Raw genomic sequence first — 22,252 nt, forward strand, 5'->3', positions numbered from 1 at the left:
ATTCTGGGGTAATTAGCTCCCTCACAGAATGCCCCAATGGGACAGGCTAGTCGCCATGGTGGGAGACATAGCCCTGTTTGGTTTTCTTTTCGTAGGGTCTTCAAGCAGGAGACATTTTAATTGCCACAGAAGGCAGGATGATAGAGGGAAAGAGCTGCTGTTCCAGGAGAATTCACCCCTCTCTGTCCAATGGGCGCTGAGATGAAAAGATTTTCAAATCGTATGCAGGATGCTCCCACTGACAACCCAGTCAAGGGGCCTCTGAGTGACATTTAGAAGGAAATTCAGCTGAAGCCCCCCCCCACCCACACACACACCCCCCCACCTGCGGACCTTGCCTCAGCCTCGGGAGAGCGGACGTGGCCCCGCTTCGGGCTGGCAGACCCGGAGGCTCTGTCTCCGTCACTGATGCGGGCGCGAGGTGAGAGCGCCCCGAGCACTCGTAGAGATGACGCGATCACTCACCCTCCTTCCCGGTGCTACTCGCCTCAGGCCTGTGCTCCCCGGACCCCAGCTGCCACACCGGAAGCTGACTCGGCTCGCTCTCCGCCTCCTTTGCTGGCTGGAGCTGCAGGATCATGGCCTGCAGAGTCCCCTTCACCATCTGGAGCTCCCTCCTGAGACACTGTGCACGTGGTTAAGGAGCATGAGGGGGAGGTGGCGGCCCTCTGCGGCCTCCAGGAGAGCATGCGTGCCTGCTGGGAGCAGATGGGCCTGTCATCTAATTGCAGTTTCAAGTTCTTCCAAATCAGAGGAATTAAATATTAATACAAATCTTACACTTCTTTTAAGAGCAAGTGCAATTTCTACAAGGCCTGGGGTTATTAACTATCTCAAGTGAGGTCTCCAAAAGGAAAAGGAAGAGTCAGCTCTTGGACCCAGACAGATGGCCAGCTGGGATGCTCCATGGCACGTGGTCTGTGAGACGCTGCTTCCTGCTAAGCCCAAGCCAGGGCAGGGAAACTGTCACAGCGAAGTGCTCTGACGGCACAGAGGCCAGAAGGCTGGGACCAGAGCCTCCTCAGTGTGGGGTTAGGGGGTTGGAAGATGGACGTTTTTCAACCTTGTGTTAAGCACTCTCAACCTTGTGTTAATGCATTCTCGGCATCCTAGCCTAAAGGGGGGACCTGGCCTGCCCAGGTGTATTGGGTGCTTCATTTGCATGTGAATAAGTGGTCGTTATCTTTTGGCTTCAAGGTCTCTTCCCATAAAAAGCAAGAGACAAAGCTAGGGTGTATGTCTGCAGTAATACCATCTCAAGGAAATAATTTACTTAAATCTACTTGTGACCTGGGGGTACCAATCTGCAGATAAATGGGACTGCGTCCAGAGAAATGGAGCATTTGCTACCTTGCAACAGCGTGTGCTTGTAGTTTCATTGCGTTGCACTGATCCCGGCAGGCCAAGGGACGGCACTCAAGAAATCCAGGATTTGGGGTCCAGACTCAATGTCACGAGTTACGGTCCCTGCTGGCCATCAGCCAGCCGTGTCAGCTTGTGTAAACCACTTTGAACCTCAGTTATCTCATGAAAAACTGACTTCTCAAGCCCTGTCACTTCCAATCTGCTGTCCTGTGTTCTTCAATTCCCAGGTGCTTGTACAGTAGCTGCTCAGACACTGGGGATTTCAGAGTGTGGGAGCTTGCTTTTTCTGGGTTTGTTTTCCTTAGACTGTTGGGTTCTTAGCTTCCTGCCCTGTAAAGTTGTTACTCACATAGAGAAAACAATTTCAGAGAACTTAGCAAAGAATTATGTAGAATAAATCAGTCAGTTATTCTCTTAAGAAATGGGCTGTCTTCTGGGTGTTTACCCCCAGGAACATTTAACCAGTGGGGGCTTTTCTGTCTACCCCTGGGGACCCTGTGCTCCTTCCTGATGTACCTCCAGTCAGAACAACTCCAAGATAAACATAGGACGAGAGATGGGTTGAGTCCTTTTCATTTAACTAGCAAACTAATTGAACCTCATCCAACAGGAAAAAAGGGAAAACAGAGAGATATGTTGACACCATTTAAACACCATTAAATCATCACATGAGGTCAGACCACTTGAATATTACCCGATCAGATAAGGAGAAAACACAAAGCTTGGGAAAGGTAGCTCGCAGAGCCCCTACCTCTCACAGGCTGTCTATGCCACCGTGTCCTTTTATTTAAAGAAAACGTCAATGCACTGTCGAGAGAAAAAGACAACCTCATGATGTACAAAGCTTTCTCTTTCTTAAAAATAATAAGAAGCAGTAGAGGATCCTGGGAATTATGCAAATGAATGTCTCCTAAGCAAAAAAAAATGCTGAACCCCCCTGAAAGGCATCTGGCAGCTTTCCATCTTCTCGGAGCTTCACCAGACTTCACCATTTGTGTAACTGACGTGCATTGACTATGACGGCTCACTCCTGACACTTGAACTTGAGGTGAATGAGGGTGGGGTTAAGGGGATGCAAGGAGAAATAATCTGATATTTTTTTAAAGTCCTCGTTTTCCCCCATTTCTCTGGACAGCTCTGCTACGCTTTAGTAAAAACACACATGACTGTGTATAAGCAAGAGCATAAGTGGTCCCAGACCAAACACCAGGCTGCAGTTTAATCACTAAGTTATGCTACATTTACACAGAGCGAGCACAGAGAAGCAGTTTATGACCCTGACGAACTCCTCTGATTTAATTACCTTTGATATGCAGCCTGGGACTACACACCCCTCTTTGTAATATGCTAAATGATGACAAAGATTTTGAGAGAGAGAAACTGAACCAAAATGAGATGCTTCTTAAAGAACTCGTCAAAATTCTGGTACCAGTAGAACACACTGCATAGATTTTTAAAAGGAGAAGCCACAAAACGAACAGGTTCAGTCAGGTCACTAGCATATCGCAGCCCCCACACAACAATCTCCACCGACACGCAGAGGAGTCGGAAGACGAAGATCCCAGGAACGGTCACCTGCTCTGCGAAGCTGCCAATCACTCACTGCTTTAATGGTCTCACTTGTAAAATGTGGAGACTTGCATCTTCATATAGGACTAGGGCTCAAAGCAATATCTTTCTCTTGTGAGCACACAGTGCCTTTTGTGAGGCCTGTGACGTGAGGTTAATTTACAAATGCAGCAGATTAGCCAGCACCTTCGGCTCTCACGCGGGCTAGACTTCAGAACTCCTGGAGACCTCCTTTAGTGAGCCTAGGAGGTAATAAGCATCAAAATGATGAAAATAACCAACCTGCCTTATGGGTCCTTACTAAGCTTGAGTTCCAAAACAGTTTGAATGTACTGAAATGGAAAAGAATCAGAATAAAATGGGGAAAGGGAGAAGACCAAAAAATGTTGCAAAACAATTTGTATGAAAAGGAACCCAATTATGCAAAGAAAAAAGAAAAGAAAAGAACTAAGCCATTCCTAGCCAGAAAAGCACCTTAGAAAAGCACAGAGGTGAGTTTGCGGTACTGACATCAGGAGGGAGACGTAGCCTTTTCCATACTTCTGTGATGTTCACATGCCTACTCTCGCGCTCAAGTCAACGTGTTTCTAAAAGAAACCACTCGAAACATTTTGCCACAAGTAATTGGGGAACGGAAAGCACAGACATCCTCATTCTTCCCTTCACTCGTTCAAGCATTCAAACATTATCTGAGCTCCGACGGTGTGCTGGGAGGTGATCAGGACGTGGGACCTGCCGTGGTGGGGCTTCGGGGCCAGTGAGCAGAAAGTGTGCACACAGCATGTACACAGACCGGGAGACAAGAGCCCGGGCGCACGGAGCAGGGCGCCACAGTCACTCGTCTGCTTTCTTCGTTAGGAGATTAAAGGGGCCACAGCGGAAGCATGGATTGGAGCGATGCTGTGGCGAGAATCTCACAAGGAAAGATCCGGGTTTGGCCCCCAGCAGTGGCAGGGGTGGTGGTGAGAGGGGTTTGGATTCTGGGTGTTTGGAAGACAGAGCCAACAGCACAGGTGACGGACTGGTTACAGAAGGGACAAGGAAAAGGCGTCGAGAACGACTCCCAGATTTTGTTCTAAGCAATGAACTGGAAAAACAGACTTGCAATTTATCTAGGAGAAGGAGGCGGGGCATGAGTCGGGTTTTTTGAGTGTGGGGAGGAATCTGATTTGGGACATGCCAGGCTGGAAAAGCCTACGTCAGCCAAGTGGAGATGTTGAGCGGGAAGCTGACATGAACCTGAGTTTGGGGAGAGATCCAGGCTCCAGAAAGGTGCTAGAGGTCATATGGAAAAATACAATTTGAAAAATATTTTCACACATTCTCCCTGTATCCCATTTGATACACTTTACCAAAATCCTAAGGCTATGAAGCAGTACAGTAGGACTGGAATTTCTGTTATTTCAATAAACTCATCATTGAAGCCTATTGACATACTTGGCCTTGATTTTTGTCAAGGAGCTGAGCAAATACAGTAGCTCCACATTGGAATTCTACGTGTACATGATAGAGGTGCTCACCACTTTCAAGAACAAGCACGGGTCTCAGAAGAGCCGACTGATCCCTGGTATCCCGTGCCATGGAAACCTCTCGAGCTGAGTATAATGTTCCCTGAAACAAATATGCCACCAGACGTCTGTGGCATCTGAGAAAATGGGCACGTCACCTACAGTAATGGTGCAAGGACTAGAATGCCAGCATCTTTAAAGCAACTTTGGAACCCAAGGCCGTTCTTCCCCACTGCAGGACAGACTAATGCAGTGATACTGTGCGAACTGTGTGTATAATTAGTTAAGGGGTAAGACAGCAAAATACGTCTTACGGGAATCTCCAGGAGCCTGGAGGTGAAGCGACGTTGTCATTTAGGGCAGCCATTTGCAAAGACCCTCAAATTCCTTCAAAGGGGTCTTTTGTTCATGTATGAAAACAACTGAGTGTTTTACTGTCAGCTGGGTTTTCAAGTAATTGTTTTAAGAGGTGAGTCAAAAGTAGGTCTTCAGTCCATCTGACCTGGTTTGTTTCAAAGAGAGATAAGAGCAGTCCTTCGAAACTGCTTCTTATTTGCTAAATTATTTCTTCATATCAACAGCGACTCCTCCTCAGCCACTGTGGCCTACAGTACTGGGACACTGACCTTCATGCAAAGCCAAAGGTGAGGTGCTCAGATGCTCAAGAGCAAAGACGGGCGCCTTGCCCACACACACCCCACTTCACGGGTTCGGTGCTTGCACAGGGCACTCTTTGTGGTCCACACCCTCCCCCAGCTTCCTCTTCTCCTCCGTTGTAGGGCTCCACCTCTTCCTCTCCCCGCCCCACTCTCTTCAGTGGGAGCCAAACAAGAGCCATGGCCCCCAGACCTGCACCAGCCCAGCGCTCACCTGCCTTAAACAACAACCTCCTAGGGTCTCGGTTTTCTCATCTACAAAACTGGAGCGTGGAGAGCCATTGTCCTTGTGATTGCTCTTCCAGCTCTCAGCTCTAGAAGCAGAAACATTCCCCAGGACACAGGGCAACTGCCCCAAACTGTTCTTTGGTCTGTTCAAGCTACAAATTAGAAAGTTGGACCAAACAAGGGTTCTGAGGAGGAGGCATGTCTGCGCGGGCTCCCGGATGCGTTCGCAGTAGTTGCCCGATACCAGGCATCACCACGGGTCCACTGGGCACTGCACCCTCCAAACAAGCAGAGAGAGCAGATCCCATGCGGGTTCCCCAGCGTGGCTGTGAATAGGGCTGCAAACAGAAGCAGTGAGTCCACCTCTTCTGTGACTCAGAAGCAGGCAGAGCTGCCCTGGGGGCCTTCAAACATTCCACAAGTGTCCCAGTCCTGGGTGGCTTCTTTTCCTTTGAAAGTGTGTTGTACAATCAAAGGCGAAACAGTGAGGGAAACCCCTGCTGAAAAATCCACCAAACCTGCGTGTTTCAGTTCAAGCGTTCTGAACACGATGGAACCATTACAGACACTCAAAATGTTTTTTGAAACCTAACTGCTGATTAGGACCCAAAATGACTGTGAAATTGTCCTGGAGACTCAGAGGGATGCTCCTGGAAATTGGGCTTGACAGGCAGCGAGGGCACGGCCCCCATCCTGTCCTCGGACACCAGGCGTGCGTCACCACCCCCACTCCAGCTCCTCCAGCTCGTGGTGCAGACTGTCTAGGCACTGGTCACGGCGGCTCACAGGCTGTGTCGCTATCTGGTCGGACTACATGTACTGTCCTGAGGCTGCCAGGATGATGGAGACATGGCCTGCTTCCCTGTCCTCTGTCTTCGTGACGGCCACCGCGTGTCTGGGCTCTGCCACAGCGCTCAGCAGCATCAGACACAAATGCTGCCCACTGCGTGGTCCTCTCCTGGGAATGGAAGCATTTCTTTCGAGCACCCTCAGCTCGGTGTCTGATCAGGAATGGATGCAAACCAGTCAGCATCTGGCCAGGGGATCCCAGCAGCCTCTCTGGATCTCTAGGTAAATTCTAATCTGAAACAAGTCCTGTCTCCGCGGAATCTCATAAATGCCTGTCTCAGGACATCCGTTCCCGTCGGGGTGCTGCTGAGTTCAGAGTTACCTCCCTTGTGTTTACTCTTGTCGGTGACGTGGGGCAAACCAGCGCTCCAGAGAAGAGTCCGGGTTGAAATCCAGACTATAGTCTAGATTTTATCGGGCGGGGATTGACTTCAGTACCTAAACCAGCCCTTCTCTGCTGGAAGACTCTGCCACCGGTTGGAAACGGCCTAGGACAGCCATGTAATTGCTACGCCTCAGTTTTCTCAACTGTCCGGTAGGAATAATAACCCCATCTATCCACATCATTTTAGCAGAATTAAATGGCTTTTTCATATGAGCCATTGTGCAGCTACTGATCAATTCTTTAAGCATGTGCTACAAAATAGTTGAATCGGTTTACCGTAAGACCCCTTATGGGATGTGGTGTGAGCTTGGACCTGGATGCTGAGAGGTGAGGCAGAATCGTTTTCTACCTAAAACCAAGCACTTACCACATATAACAACTATGTTAAACATACTTTCTGAATATAACCTCATTTAGCCCCATGGAAACCTCAGGGGTACACGTTATATCTGATATAACAGATGAAAGCTGATGCCCACAGGGGCCTAGAAATCATCGTGATCCTCCTGCTACTGGATCTGGACTGGACAGGCTGTGGGGAAGCGGAGAACTTTGTTTACACGCAGCTTTGTCCCCTCTCAGGCCCCACACCGCCACCCAACCCTGTTCAGGGGAAAACCCAATGCCTGGGAATCACACTAACCTTCTAGAGAATTTCTGAGAAAGAGAACAGCGCAGGTCCTGACTGCAGCTCTCAGGGCTGCCGCCTGACCCGTCAAGCCTGGGGGGCATCCCTCTGAGGAAAGTCCCCACCTGCTGGCATCCAGCCCTCCGCCCACCCTGGTGCCCCGCACGTGCTGACCCCAGATGCCCAGCCACAGACAGGCACTTGCTGAGGGCCATGCCCCCTTCAAAGTGCTCAAATCTCTGTTCCATGAACGTGGAATAAATAAAAATTACTCTACTGTTTCTTTGGCCAACTTGCTAATAATAGCTTAAATACCAGTTTGGAAGGGGCAGGAAATTACGAAGAATAAAATGTCTACTTTTAAAATCTACCTTGAACAATGTGAAAATAATAGCTGATTAAGTCAAAGGACTTTCCTGCTAAGTTTATTTAATAAGCAAGGTCAAACATGTAACGTTATAATGAGGAAGGAAACAGCGATGGATCCAACATTGAACTGTAGGTCTGAATACTTATGGTTAAGATTCATCCCTGGCAGTGCAAGGCTACTCACACACACACACACACACACACACACACTCAAGATAAAGCACGGTGAGAACTGGAACACTGAAGAGTAAGGTAGCGATGAGAAGCAAAGACCAAAATAATTACATTTCCCAAAAACACATCTCATAAAAGGCGTGTGCTGGATAGAAAGGATGAAAGAACAGAGAGGTGCTCGTCTGAGGGGTCAGCCTGTGAGCAGGTAACTGAAAAGACAGGGAAGGGCTACATGTCCCTTCATCCACCTGTGCACCAGCCTGCCCACCCTCAGAGGAACTAACAGCGACCAAAGGCACCCACAGACCCACACAGGACACATGCTTCACACGGGCACAGTCCTCGACCGACAGATGTCTCCTGCCATCTCGCCCACCGGCGGCTAACTCTGATGACAGTATCTGCAGATGTGACTATTTAGACTTGTGCAAGAAATTACCCAGAGACCATGCCAAATTCTGTGAGTTTACTACTCTGCTGCCTGTTACATGGAGAACCAAAGGGTAATCAGACCTGGATCTGGGTTTCTTGGCTTGGAAAAGCCCCTAGAAAATGGAGCCAGGAAGACCAGCAACCGCCTGAGCCCCATAAACCCAGCTTGACAACGCTGAATACTGCATTCTGCTCTGGTCTCAATGTGAGCACGTCTGAACTTTGTGGCTAATTTTCAGTGGTCAGGCTTAACAATCAAATGTGCGAAGTTACCTACCTCAAACCAGAGAGAGAGCATGGCAGGGTCTGATCTCAGACGCCTGAGGTGTGCTGAACTGTGCACGCCAGCAGCAGGCATCTGCTTCCAACTGCTGAGGCCTGGACCGCTGGCTGTTTGTTAAGACTCGCTTTTACCAACAACCTGGCAGGTGTTGGACCTGCACGACAGAAAGGATATGGATGAGATCCTCATCGTGACTGTGGATCGCCACGTGAAGCTGGTCTTCCAAGTACAGTAACTTCTTGCCTATGGCTTCGCATTTTTCTCCAAGTTCAGCAGAAAGGATGTAAGACTCCTGGCCAAAGGGGGAGTAAAAAAAAAGACAACATGTAAGCTACAGATTTTTTTTCAGGGCCACGAACGCATCTGTGATTCACCCAGTGGCACATAAAGGGAAGGCTTCCCAGCAGAGCGCCCGCAGCCTCTGCCCCACGAGAGCCGTACACAGCCTCTGTCTTCCCCGGAGGTCGTTGTTGGGAAAACATGGCTCCAGAGGGTACCCCTTATCTGGTCTTTTCTAAGTGCTGTTTCCAGTATGTCAATTCCTAAAGTGGATTTATCCTCAGGGATCCTGAGTCTTCCAGCTACATCCACAGGCAAACTGACAATATATCAGGAATTCTAACCAAAGGGGGCTGGGGCAAGTCACGGGGCAGCGAGCCTGTAAGAACAGAGACATTCCTGTAAGGGGACAGGAGTGTACTGGACGTTTGTTTACACACTGGTCACAGTCCCTGAAAGCTAGAACATTACAGAAACTTTCGATGCCATTGGGTATATATATATAGGTGTTAATTTTCTCTCCACTTCACTGGAGTGTAGCCCCCTAAGAGCCAGGATGATAACTGTCAAGCCCCGTAGAGCAGGGATGATGATGTCTTGCTCGCTGCTAGGTCCAGAGCTCCTGGCACAATGCCAGACACATGGCAGTCACGTGGTATTCAGTGATTCCATGAATGAAGAGCCAAGTCTTGGAATTCACTCCTTCTCCAATGTTTCCCCTTTAAATGCACATCCCAGACGTGAGCCAGAAGAGTGCCTTCTCTGGGTCAGCTTCCTGCAAAAGCCACCACAGAGCAGAGGCCCCTCCATGGGCTGGCACCAGGCCGCACACTTCAGTCATTTAAGTATTTAAGTGCAACCAAACCATGCCAGTTGGACTGACCACACTGTTCTCCGTCGCACTGTGCTTCCTGATGGTGCCCTTGCCTCCTTTCTTCTCTGAAACCCAGCCTCTCCTTCAGGGCCCCGGACTCCGCCTCCACCTTGCAGCGCAGCAATTCAGATGTGTGCCAGGTTCCCACGAGCGACCGTAAACCCCCTGTGGGCAGGGCCAAGGTCATTCATTTGTCCCAGGGCCTCGAGTATAAGGCCTGGCATACGGAAGGTCACAGATTTTTAAAAGAAAAGAATCAACAAGGTCAAGAAAATGAGGAAAGAACATAGGGACTCAGAATCAAGGGAAAGAAGAAAAGCACATTACGCTTAGGGAGAGCAGCCAGACAGAGACATATCATATGATGTCACTTGTATGTGAAATCTAAAAGAGCTGAACGTGTAGAATTAGAGTAAAGGGTGGTCAGCAGGGCAGGGGCGGGGGCGGATGTCACTGAAGGGAACAGACTTGCACCTGGGAAGTGAACAGCCCTGCAGCTCTAATGCACAGCACAGTGACTGTAGTCGACACGACTACATTATAAACTTCAAAAACACTAAGAAACCAGATCCAAGTGTTCTCACCAGAAAAAAACAAATGTAAGTATGTGTCATGATAGAGGTGCTAGCTGCAGCAGTGATCATATTGCAATATACCAGTGTATCACATCAACATGTTATACACCTTAAACTCATACAATGTTATATGTCAATTATATCGCAGTGAAAAATATGATAAATAATAAATAAATAAGCAGCAAAAAGTGAGCTCAGAATTTAAACTTAACCAAACATAAAAGCAGCATTTTCCTAACTAGTAGTCAAGACTGAGAAGCTACACTAAAAATAATTATGCATAAGGAAAATAATTAAGATATATGTTCACTCTGGCTGGGTGGTTTAGTTGGTTGGAACATCGTCCCATACACCAAAAGGTTGCAGGTTCAATTCCCAATCAGGGCACATACCTAGGTTATGGGTTTGATCCCCAGTTGGAGCGTGTATGGGAGGCAACCGATCAATGTTTCTCTCTCACATCAATGTTTCTGTCTCTCTCTCTCCCTTCCTCTCTCTCTCTCAAATCAACAGAAACATGTCCTCGGGTGAGAATTAAAAAACAGAGATATATAGTCAAATTATATTACAGAGTTACTGCAAAAGCTATAATTACTAGCCAACAATAACAACAAAACACCCAGCTGCAGTGATATTTACTGTTAAAAACTCCTTGGAGATCATAAGTTATATAATATTATAATTGGAGCCTATGAATAACCATTAAATCCAGATATATAATTTAACGTTCACTCCAGTAACTCCAGAATGCTTTAAAGTTTATATCCCAAATGACCAACCATATTAGAATAAAACAGTGCTAATGGGAACTATACATAAGTATGATAAATAATGGAGACATTTAATATACTGCAAGTAAATGTACATACAAGAGAAAAGAAATCTAGTTATAACACACAACTTCAAGGACAAGTAGACAGAATTAAACACGCAGGCGTGTGAAGCATGAAGGCTTGCTCATCACTGGCCACAGCGGTGATGATGAGAAGACAGCAAGCAGGTAAAGATCATGCATGCAGATACATGTTACTGATCCTAAAAGTAGTAACATTATCACTCAATGCTGAATTTGCAGAGTGGACAAATTATACAGAAGCTGAGACCATGCACAACGAGCAACACCACGGTCGTGCTTGGAATAACTGAGACACTCAGGAAAGAACATCTGGAGAGAAGTGATGGACAGTGGCGACACAAGTCACACATGAAGGAGAGAAATCCAGTACTAGTGGGAAAACACATACGACTGAGAATACACTTACAGACAGAAAAAACAGACTCAGAACACAGAACCACGAAATTTAAAACACTCTTAAATGGAATCAAATGACTCGATCCTCATTTTAAGGCAAAAACAAATATAAATCAAAGCTGAATTAAATCATTTAAAATATGGCTTTACATTTCTCCCCAAACATGCAATCCCTGCCTATTTTTCTTTTAAATTATGTACCAATTGTGTGAGTTTGGGAAAGTAATTTCAGAGTACATGGTCTGAATTTTAAATTTTAAATAGTTTATATCCTATGATTCAATAATTCTGCTTCCTGGAATAACTCAAAAAAAGTATATATTTAAATTGAAATAATTTTTATTAAGTCTTTTATTATAAAAAAAAGTTTACTATGTGCATTAAATAAAAATATAATATTTTAATAATACAAAAGTAATTGTATTAAAATTATTGGAAAGAGGAAATAAGTGTCCAGCAATAAAGAATATGGTTAAAATAAATTCTGGTATATGTGTTTCATATTCAGCCATTAAAATCATTTTTAATACAAGAATATTTAATAATGAGGAAATATTCAAATAGGCAAAGCACTAAAATATTAACAATTATTACTTTGAGTGACAGTATTATAGCAAATTTTTATTTTCTTCTCTATCCTTTGTTGTATTTTCCACATCTCTAAAGCATAATGAAGAAAAAGTTACTACAACAGTAACTCAAACCTTAATGAAAAAGTATGGAAAAAATACACCTGAGTATTTCTTAAAATAATATTAAAGGCTAATAGAAGTAGGGTTCAGACTGAAAAACCTCAGAGGGGTGGGAGGGGGCAGGGAGAGATAAACCAAAGCACTTACTTGCATGTGTGCCAACCATGGACACAGACAACAGTGCTGGGAGGGGGCGGGATAGGGAGGAGGGTGTCAATGGGGGAAAAAGGAGAAACATCTGTAACAAAAATAAATTAATTTTAAAAAATAATAAAAATAATATTAAAGGTTAAAAAGACACAGAGGCAGAGGACAGATGGAGGTCTGAGGTTCCATGACCAGTCAGAAGCCCCGACTGGTGTTCGCTCACAGGGGAATGTTCTCCGGGCTGAGGATGTCTGTCAGGCTCCTGAGCAAACCATGGCCTGACAGCTTCTGACCCTGCAGGAGGGGATCCTGGGGGTGGCCAGGGCATCATTCGAGGAGTTTGTGACTTTACCAAAAGGCTCCCACTAGGAATCCTGGGAACAGAACTGGTGTACAACCCAACCCGAGAAGTGACCGCTGCGGAGAGGGCAGATTTACAAGTTTCTGTGAGCCTGATGAAAACCGAGCAGAGGACAGGGTGGGACCGGAGTCAGGGTGATCACCTGGACAAAGCTGCAGAGGTCCTGCCTGTAACCCCCAAACTTGGAGAGCCAGGCGAAACTTCTTTGTCTACCTCCTTGCTGTGCCCAGGTATGGCAGAGGTTATGTGTGGCCTTCGGGGACCTTGCCTGTCTGCCTTCATCTTCTCTCTGCTGAACCTGGGTGTGCCTTTGGGGATCTTCAATGCACATGACACACAAACAACGAGCCTGACTTCCAAAGCCAGATCGTAACAGGTGTCTTCTCAGACCATGTTGTGAGGAAGCCTAAGCCACATAGGCAGGCCACATGTTGTGACTAGTTGTGAGCCCCAGCTAAAGCCCCAGCCAACAACCAGACTTGGGAGGGGCTGAGCTCCAGCTGACTGCAGGTTCCACCTTCAAGTCATCCCCCTAACACCCTGCCACTGCAGAGACAGCCCGCCTCACAGTGCCCCTCCAAGTCCCTTACCCACAGACCCACACATACAAGAAATGGTGGTTCAAATCACTAAGCTGGGGTGATTTGTTGTGTAGCTATAGTAGCTAAAACAGTGGGCTAAATGGTTCTGCCCTGCACAGGATGCTACAGGGTGGACAGGACTGTGGACAATGCTGGCTGGAAGTGCACCCTCACTGGTGCCTCCTACATACTGACTTCCAACACTGGCTAGTTGTTGATGCCCACTAAAGTGCTGATGCCCAGATCTGTCTCAGGGTGGGGAGCACCTGTGCATGCTGGGAACTGCAGCTGTGAGGCTGAGAGGTGCAAAAAACAGGCTTCCTTGAGCAGCCGCTCACACTGGTCGCCGGTCCCCAGCTCCCTGGCCCCTGGTGGAATGTGCAGGCTACTAAACAGTGCTGAGCAACATGCTTGCTCTCCATATGAGCAGCAGGGCCTCACTTCCTTCCAGCCTTGGGAGAAATGGCTCTTCCTACAGTGGCCACTCAGCACAGCGAGGTGCCCCCATCCCAAGGCAGAAGGGCAAGAGATGAGTGGATTTCTGCCTCAGGATCTCACACTCATCTTGGGGCACTCTCGTACATGGCACGAAGGACACATCGCTGCACTGGTAGGTGGTGTGTCCTCCCAGGAATGTGAGTGTGCAAGTGTTCCAGTCACCCCCACACACCCAGCGGGCTCCGCTGCCCAGTTTCTGTCTGTCTGGCTTGGAGAAGCTTTCTCAACGTGTGCTTTTAGGCAGGTGGGTTTTAGGTTTTACTCTGCAGAGATCCTGGGCTTTACTGTCAGCTCTGCCCCAGTTTCTAATTTTGTCCGTTTAATTTGTCTAAGACTTGGTGGGAAGTAACAGAAATAGCAGCTATTGAAGAGGTTTGGGTTGCTTGTTTGTCTTTTAAGAAAAGGAAGCTTCTTTGCAAAGTTGCCCTCAGCGGAGCTTTGGAAGCCCCGGCACTTTTGTTTAAGCCCCGGTAGTAACCTGAAGTCTGGTGTACGGTTCAAGGGCCCCGTTTGGGGTTAACTGCACGAGAAGTGGAGCCCCTCACCTTGACACCACCCTGCTGCCCAGGACATCGAAGGCAAGCATTTATAGAGTGCCATCTCAGTCAGGGCTGCTGAGAACAACACATGGTCTGCCCTGAGGATCTTAATACCTAGGAGCAGAGAGGGTTGGAGCTGGCAGGGGCTCAGGTACCATTTGGTTTAATTCCTCCATTTACACACATAGGATCTCAAAGAGTCCGGTGACTTGCCAGAGGTCACACAGTGAGAAACTGGCAGGCTGGGGTCTAAGATGCAGGTGTCCCCTCATCTGGGCAGTTCTTTCCTCTGGATCTGGGGGAACACAGAGAGGGACTTTGTTGGGAGGACCCAAGGTGGGGCGAGGGGACTACAAAGGGGTGACAAAGAAATCAGAAGCATGTTGCACCCGAAGACACCACCTCTCTTCCTTCCACCTTGGGAACCCTGCAAACTGGGCTCTGATTTCCGGAGGGCTCAGCCTCATTGTGGGAGGATCTCCCTCCAGGACTCAGATTGGGATCAACTGGAGATGGTGACATCAGCCAGGACAGCCTGGGATGTGATGGTGAGCTGGGGCCTTCTTTGGTCCACGTGTCCCTAAAACACAGGCTAGAAGCAGAGGGAAACAGGTGAGTCAGGGGGACAGGGAGAATTTCTTCTTCTGAATGAGAATCTGAGGACCGTGAAAATTCCAAAGGCACGTTCTCTGAACCACGTCCCGTGGCTCTTCAGGCTTTGGGCTCCTCTCAGTGTGAAATCTGTCATGTTTGCTTCCGTTTGTATTATTAAATTAAATGTGGCAAAAAAAGAACGAACCTGCATGACTGACACTTGATAATTAAAATACCACCCAGTACAAAGTCTCTGGCATTCCTGGCTGAAATAGGGTTTTGGGGGATTCGCATTTCTGAATGGATCAAATACAGGGTGGTTGGCATCTCAAAGTGTCTTTGCAGACAGGGCAGCCCATGTGGCATTGTTAGCAGCCCTGAGGTGGCACTCTGTAAATGCTTGCCTTCGATGTCCTGGGCAGCAGGGTGGTGTCAAGGTGAGGGGCTCCACTTCTCATGCAGTTAACCCCAAACGGGGCCCTTGAACCGTACACCAGACTTCAGGTCACTACCGGGGCTTAAACAAAAGTGCCGGGGCTTCCAAAGCTCCGCTGAGGACAACTTTGCAAACTCACCAGCGATTTGTCCCATCGGGCGGTCATTTCAGCAATTCAAATTATGATTTTTTTCTTTCTATACCTCCACCCCACCACTTAGCCCTAAGTGTCACTATTTTCTTCCTGGGTCTGAATGAAAGAAGCTGCTCCAGGTCATTGGCCTCATTGCTGAGCCTCTCCCCTGCTCGGCCTGCTCATTTCTCTTCACAACCCTACAGACTCCACTTCCTCCGGGAATGCTCAGGACCCCGGGTCTCCTGTCCCACCTACCTCCAGGTGAGAGCTGCTTCTGCAGCGCGCGTTCTCTGCAGCCTAGCACCTCCCAGGGGCCACCTCCCTGCTGGTCCCCCCACTGCACGGTGGCAGAAGGGTATCCTGCCCCCCTCTGCGCCAGTGACTAGCATGCTGCCCAGCTGTTACGAGGGGCTCAGTAATTGTTGAAATAATGAATGGAGAGCCTTCTTTGTCACCGAGTATTGAGGAAGCTGCGCTGTTTCTCAAACTGCATCACCCGAAGCTTCCTCTTCCAGGCTGCTCTACCCGAAGCTCCTCTTCTGGGCCGCACCACCCGGGGCTCCTCTTCCGGGCCGGGCCACCCGAGGCTCCTCTTCCGGGCTGCTCTACCCGAAGCTCCTCTTCTGGGCCGCACCACCCGAGGCTCCTCTTCCGGGCCGGGCCACCCGAGGCTCCTCTTCCAGGCTTGTCTACCCGAAGCTCCTCTTCCGGGCCGCGCCACCCGAGGCTCCTCTTCCGGGCCGCGCCGCCCTAGGCTCCTCTTCCGGGCCGCAAGACCCGAGGCTCCTCTTCCGGGCCGCGCCACCCGAGGCTCCTCTTCCGGGCCGGGCCACCCGAGGCTCCTCTTCCAGGCTTGTCTACCCGAAGCTCCTCTTCCGGGCCGCGCCGCCCGAGGCTCCTCTTCCGGGCCGCGCCGCCCGAGGCTCCTCTTCCGGGCCGCGCCGCCCGAGGCTCCTCTTCCGGGCCGCGCCGCCCGAGGCTCCTCTTCCGGGCCGCAAGACCCGAGGCTCCTCTTCCGGGCCGCAAGACCCGAGGCTCCTCTTCCGGGCCGCAAGACCCGAGGCTCCTCTTCCGGGCCGCGCCGCCCGAGGCTCCTCTTCCGGGCCGCAAGACCCGAGGCTCCTCTTCCGGGCCGCAAGACCCGAGGCTCCTCTTCCGGGCCGCGCCACCCGAGGCTCCTCTTCCGGGCCGCGCCACCCGAGGCTCCTCTTCCAGGCTTGTCTACCCGAAGCTCCTCTTCCGGGCCGCGCCGCCCGAGGCTCCTCTTCCGGGCCGCAATACCCGAGGCTCCTCTTCCGGGCCGCGCCGCCCGAGGCTCCTCTTCCGGGCCGCGCCGCCCGAGGCTCCTCTTCCGGGCCGCAAGACCCGAGGCTCCTCTTCCGGGCCGCGCCACCCGAGGCTCCTCTTCCGGGCCGCGCCACCCGAGGCTCCTCTTCCGGGCCGCGCCGCCCGAGGCTCCTCTTCCGGGCCGCAAGACCCGAGGCTCCTCTTCCGGGCCGCAAGACCCGAGGCTCCTCTTCCGGGCCGCGCCACCCGAGGCTCCTCTTCCGGGCCGCAAGACCCGAGGCTCCTCTTCCGGGCCGCAAGACCCGAGGCTCCTCTTCCGGGCCGCTCTACCCGAGGCTCCTCTTCCGGGCCGCGCCGCCCGAGGCTCCTCTTCCGGGCCGGGCCACCCGAGGCTCCTCTTCCGGGCCGCAAGACCCGAGGCTCCTCTTCCGGGCCGGGCCACCCGAGGCTCCTCTTCCGGGCTGCTCTACCCGAAGCTCCTCTTCTGGGCCGCAAGACCCGAGGCTCCTCTTCCGGGCCGCTCTACCCGAGGCTCCTCTTCCGGGCCGCGCCGCCCGAGGCTCCTCTTCCGGGCCGCGCCGCCCGGGGCTCCTCTTCCGGGCCGCGCCGCCCGGGGCTCCTCTTCCGGGCCGCGCCGCCCGGGGCTCCTCTTCCGGGCCGCGCCGCCCGAGGCTCCTCTTCCGGGCCGCGCCGCCCGAGGCTCCTCTTCCGGGCCGCGCCGCCCGAGGCTCCTCTTCCGAGCCGCTCCACCCGAGCTCCTCTTGCCAGAGTGAAGAGCCGGCGGAGAGAGCGGTCCTTTTCCTTCCGTGCCGATGGCAGAATGGCTTTGCCTGGGGTGATTCCCTGATTCCCTGCGCTGCACCGGCCACAGCACTTCCACACAAACACGCCCTTTATCAGTCTCAGGAAACCCCCATCTTCCCTCCTGTCCCTTCACGCGGTTGTGATACGGTAGCGCCAACTCGGCCGACAGTATTTCAAATATAATTTGCTTAACTCATTTCATGATCAAAACCTGTAGACTCGGCTGGCGGGGCAGACATTCCCAGCTGTGCTGAATTAGAGCTGATGTCGAATTTCTGTCCTACTCACCAGACCCGGGAAGCTTGATTTAAAACAGAAAGCGGGATTTCCTTTGTTGTGCAGGCTTTTCCCATTAAAATGACTTTCTAGAAACATTTATCTATAAAAGTTTATACTCAGATCAAAAACGCACTCAGTCACTTGCCGGAGCAGATCCTGAAAACTCGCGCTCTGGTGAAGACAGTCACAAACCCCGCAGCTGGCACCCAAGGACTTTCTACTTAGCGATCGTTCTCACGAACACGGCCTTGCCGATGGAATTCGGAAAATATCAACATTTAAAGTTTTAAAACTGGAGCTCACAATCAAAAGGGTAGGAAATACTATAATAAAAATAATTGTTTTGATACAAGCAAGCATCCAGTAGCACTATCTCATCAAATGATATATGAGTGATGAGAAAATCATATTAATAATTTTTTTCTGAATATAAAACACATTTGGAATAGGAGACTGTTTAGGTTAAACCGCTAGTTAACTGGTTACTGCTGTAGCCGCCAACTCAACTTAGGAAAGGCTTCCACACCCAACAGCGCGTGCATTTCAGAAATGTCATCATCGCCCAGTGGTGTGGCTCAGTGGACTGAGCATCGTCCCGTGGACTGAGAGGTCCGGGTCCGATTCCCGGTCAGGGCACATGCCTGGGTTATGGGCTAGATCCCCAGTAGGGGGCGTGCTGGAGGCAGCCAGTAGATGTTTCTCTCTCACATTGACATTTCTATCTCTCTCTTCCTTCCTCTCTCTCTAAAAAATCAATAAAAACATTTAAAAATTTAAAAAAGAAATGTCATCATCAGTGGTGACCTGCCACAGATCTGAGCAGATGGGCTACAGCTTGGGTTAAGTCACTGAATGAAGAATACGAAAGCCCTGCCCTGGCCAGTTTGGCTCAGCGGTTAGAGCGTCAGCCTGCGGTCCAGAGAGACCCGGGTTCGGTTCCCGCTAAGGGCACGTACTTCGGTTGCAGTTTGTCCCCGGCCCTGGTTGGTCGTGCGGGTGGCAGCCACTCGATGTGTCCCTTTCACATCGATGTTTCTCTCTCTCTCTCCCTCCCACTCTATCTGTACAAAAAATGGAAAAATATCCTCAGGTGAGGATAAAAAAAAAGAATACGAAAGCCCTGGCTGGTGTGGCTCAGTTGGTTGGGCATCGTCCTATACACTGAGAGGTCACAGGTTCCATTCCAGGTCAAGGCACATGCCCAGGTTGCAGGCTCGATCCCCAGTAGGGGGTGTGCAAAAGGCAGCCTATTGATGTTTCTCTCTCATCAATGTTTCTTTCTCGTGCGCTCTAAAATCAATAAAAACATATATGTGTGTGTGTGTGTGTGTGTGTATTAAAAGAATATTAAAATAGTTTATTTTTCAAATTCTGTCAAAAATATCTCTAAAGAGAGGCAGTATGACCTGTGAAATGGTATCAAGTAATAACACAGGAAAACCTCCTAACTGGGGAAGTGTTCCTTGCTATGATTTAAAATTACTCTGGAAGCCATGGCTGGTCCGGCTCAACAGTTAGAGCAATGGCCCATGGACCAACGAGCTGCAGGTTCGAGTCAGGTCAAGGGCACATCCTAGTCAGGGTCATGCAGGAGGCAACAATCAATGTGTCTCTCTCACATCGATTTTTTTTTTTTTTCTTTCTCTCCCTCCCACTCTATCTGAAGATAAACGGAAAAATATCCTTGGGTGAGGATTTAAAAAAAAATTACTCTGGGAAATCAAGTCCTCTGAGGCCTGCAGTTCCCATGGGAAGTGCACTGTGCCGGACGATGCTCTGAAGCCATCATTACCCCTACCCTTGCTGGGATCCGCAGGCGGGAGGAGCCCCACCTGGGAAACCCTGCCTTCCACTCTCTTACCCAGATCCCCATTTTCCTGGGCTATGTAACAAGGCATCAGAAATTGCTGCCTATACAAATGCTTAGCAGAGCCTGCAAAAGTCACGTAACAAAGTTACGTAGCAAAGAAAGCACAGGTGACAGAGCAGTCTTCCCTATGGTTGTCAAGCCGTCTGCATTTATGGATTGCTGAGCCACAGCAGTATTTAAGTTAAAAAAAACAAAAAGTCAAACCCCTGCACCGCAAACGTACAGTACTTACAAACCGAAAATGCAATTCAAACCTCATGATGTTTGTGCTGTTGTTACATTTCACTCCCTCCCCAGTAGCTTGAGGTAAACCAGATGTGATTACCGCCATCCGCGCGCTTAGCTGATGCATTAAATCAAGCCTGTGCTTAGTTCGGTATTAAAAGCACAGCCTTAAATATGTTCCTTTGGGCTGTTTTCCAAAGTATTTGCTTGGCAAATACATTCCAGGAATGCTATATGGTTTTCTTTTCTTTTCTTTTTTTTTTTATCTTCCACATAAGGACTATTTACCTCGGATAGAGTCCCGCCCATACCACAAAGAATATCTTTCAAATCTATTTGAAATAGATTTTATAAGGGCCAGCTCGCCACATGAACACTGAATTCTACAGTCATGTGTGAATACCAGCAAGCAGAGAGGCACAGATTAGGACACTAAAGGTACATCGTTATTACTCTATATAATGCAAGTATTCATCCAAACATCTAAATTACAGGGCTACACCCTGTGTAAGTGGTATTTCTTTTAAGAGCATCCAGATGTTATAAGTGGCAAGGAAAGCATCTGAACTATTCAGCCATCTTTAGGTTGGAGCGAACAGGGAACTGTCTCCAAGTGTCTGCAGGCTCATTTAGAGAAGGCACCATCAAGTTCTAAACAGAACCGCCAAAAATATGACAGCCCAGCCAGTGGTTGAGCACTGACCCATGCACCAAGAGGTCACTATTCGATTCCTGGTCAGGACACATACCCAGGTTGTGGGCCCAATCCCCAGTGGGGGATATGCAGGAGGTGGTCAATCAATGTTCTCGCTCATCGATGTTTCTCTCTCTCTCTCCCTCTTCCTTCCTCTCTCTCTCTAAAATCAATAAAGTAGAAAATATACATATGATAAAAAAGAAGCTGCCCAATAATTCACAGATGTTAACTGGCCTGTGGCTTCCAGCCGTACTTTATATGCCACGCTCATTGGCAAGAATTTGGACTGCTGTCCTTACTTCAGATGAAAATCAGAGCTGCATGAGGCCAAACTCTGTCGGAGCCTCTGAGGCCAAATCTGTTTGTAAGTGACATTCACGCATCAGCATGCGCCCTCATGTCCTCTACTTCACACACGGATTTTGAGTCCGGGGATGGCGACGTCACACCCTTTTGTAGGAGAAAATGGAAACAACACAGTGGCAGGTTCTGAGTAGGGGAATGTGCTCTGCCCACTGCCTGGCCCTAGAAAAGACTGAACTACAAGGAGTAATGAGAATCCAATGCCAACTTTCATCTGTGTTCATTTTAGATTTATTTTAAATTTCTAAATGATTTTTGTAAAGTATGCAACTACGAGACCACTAGAACTACTGTTGTTCAGTGCCGGCATTTGACCTGGCTCTGGGTGTGACCCTCTGCAGGCTGAGCCTGCTTTACACCCCCCATAGGAATGCCCAGAGCGCCAGGAAGTGCCAACGACCAGCCTGTGGGGCAGGAAGTTCCTGACCCAACGCCCTGGCCCCCTGAGGGGAGGAGGTCAGACGCAGCCTGTGTGTGACAAGGGGACAGGGTGGCAGTTCATTTTCCAGAAACTCGAAACCTGGATTAAAAGCCTCTCGCAGGAAACCACCCCACAGGCCTTAGACAAGCCTCCCATGTTACAAATGCCATCAGTTAGTCCTGCCACCGGGACCATCCTCCACGTGCATCAGTGAGTGACGAGGAATTTCCACAATGAAAGCGTCTCTCGGAGCCCAAGGCTGTTTTCTCCAGCACTGGCTTATTTTTAATTAATGGAAGAAAGTCGTTCCAGAATTTTCCAAAAGGAGGCAGGTCAGCGGAGCCGACTTCCTTTCCTTGAGCAGGTGAGGGACAAGCTGACTTTAATTAACAGAGGGAAGCAGCAGGAGGCGCTGAGAGTGGGAGCTACACCCACCCACCCCTGTCTTTGTCTCTGCTCCCACCCTGTGTCTCTGCTCCCGCCCTGACTCAAGGGCCAAGGCCAGGCAGGGCCAGGGACCTGTGAGCACTTCTGTTCCTATCCGATGAGCTGTGTTTGTTTCCAAATCCACTTCAGCCAGTTGTACTTAAAATCCTAATTACATAATTTAAATAAATGTAAAACAATGAAATATTAGTGTAAGAAGAGAATTCTTGTCTCCACATAAACTACATTGAACGCTTTGGAAAAACTTAAGAGAGGAACAGAAAGAGAGAGAGGATTGCTTTGAAAGTGCTCTTAAAAAGTCCAGTCCTGCCCTGGCCAGTGTGGCCCAGCGGTTAGAGCGTCGGCCTGCAGTCCAGAGAGACCCGGGTTCGGTTCCCACTAAGGGCATGTACCTCTGTTGCAGTTTGTCCCTGGCCCTGGTTGGGTCGTGCGGGAGGCGGTCACTCGAT

General features: G+C 49.5%; 1 protein-coding gene across 1 annotated transcript in view; it reads right to left on the bottom strand.

Moving 5' to 3' along the window:
* Positions 1-488: 488 nt before the first annotated feature.
* DISC1 (DISC1 scaffold protein) overlaps positions 489-22,252 on the bottom strand; it is a 288,452-nt gene continuing 266,688 nt past the window's right edge. Inside the window, 3 exon segments of the mRNA XM_036277622.1 lie at positions 489-550; positions 553-627; positions 8,621-8,738. Coding sequence (XP_036133515.1) covers positions 489-550; positions 553-627; positions 8,621-8,738 — 255 coding nt within the window.

Source organism: Molossus molossus, unplaced genomic scaffold, assembly GCF_014108415.1.
Source record: "Molossus molossus isolate mMolMol1 unplaced genomic scaffold, mMolMol1.p scaffold_m16_p_23, whole genome shotgun sequence".
NCBI lineage: Eukaryota > Metazoa > Chordata > Mammalia > Chiroptera > Molossidae > Molossus > Molossus molossus.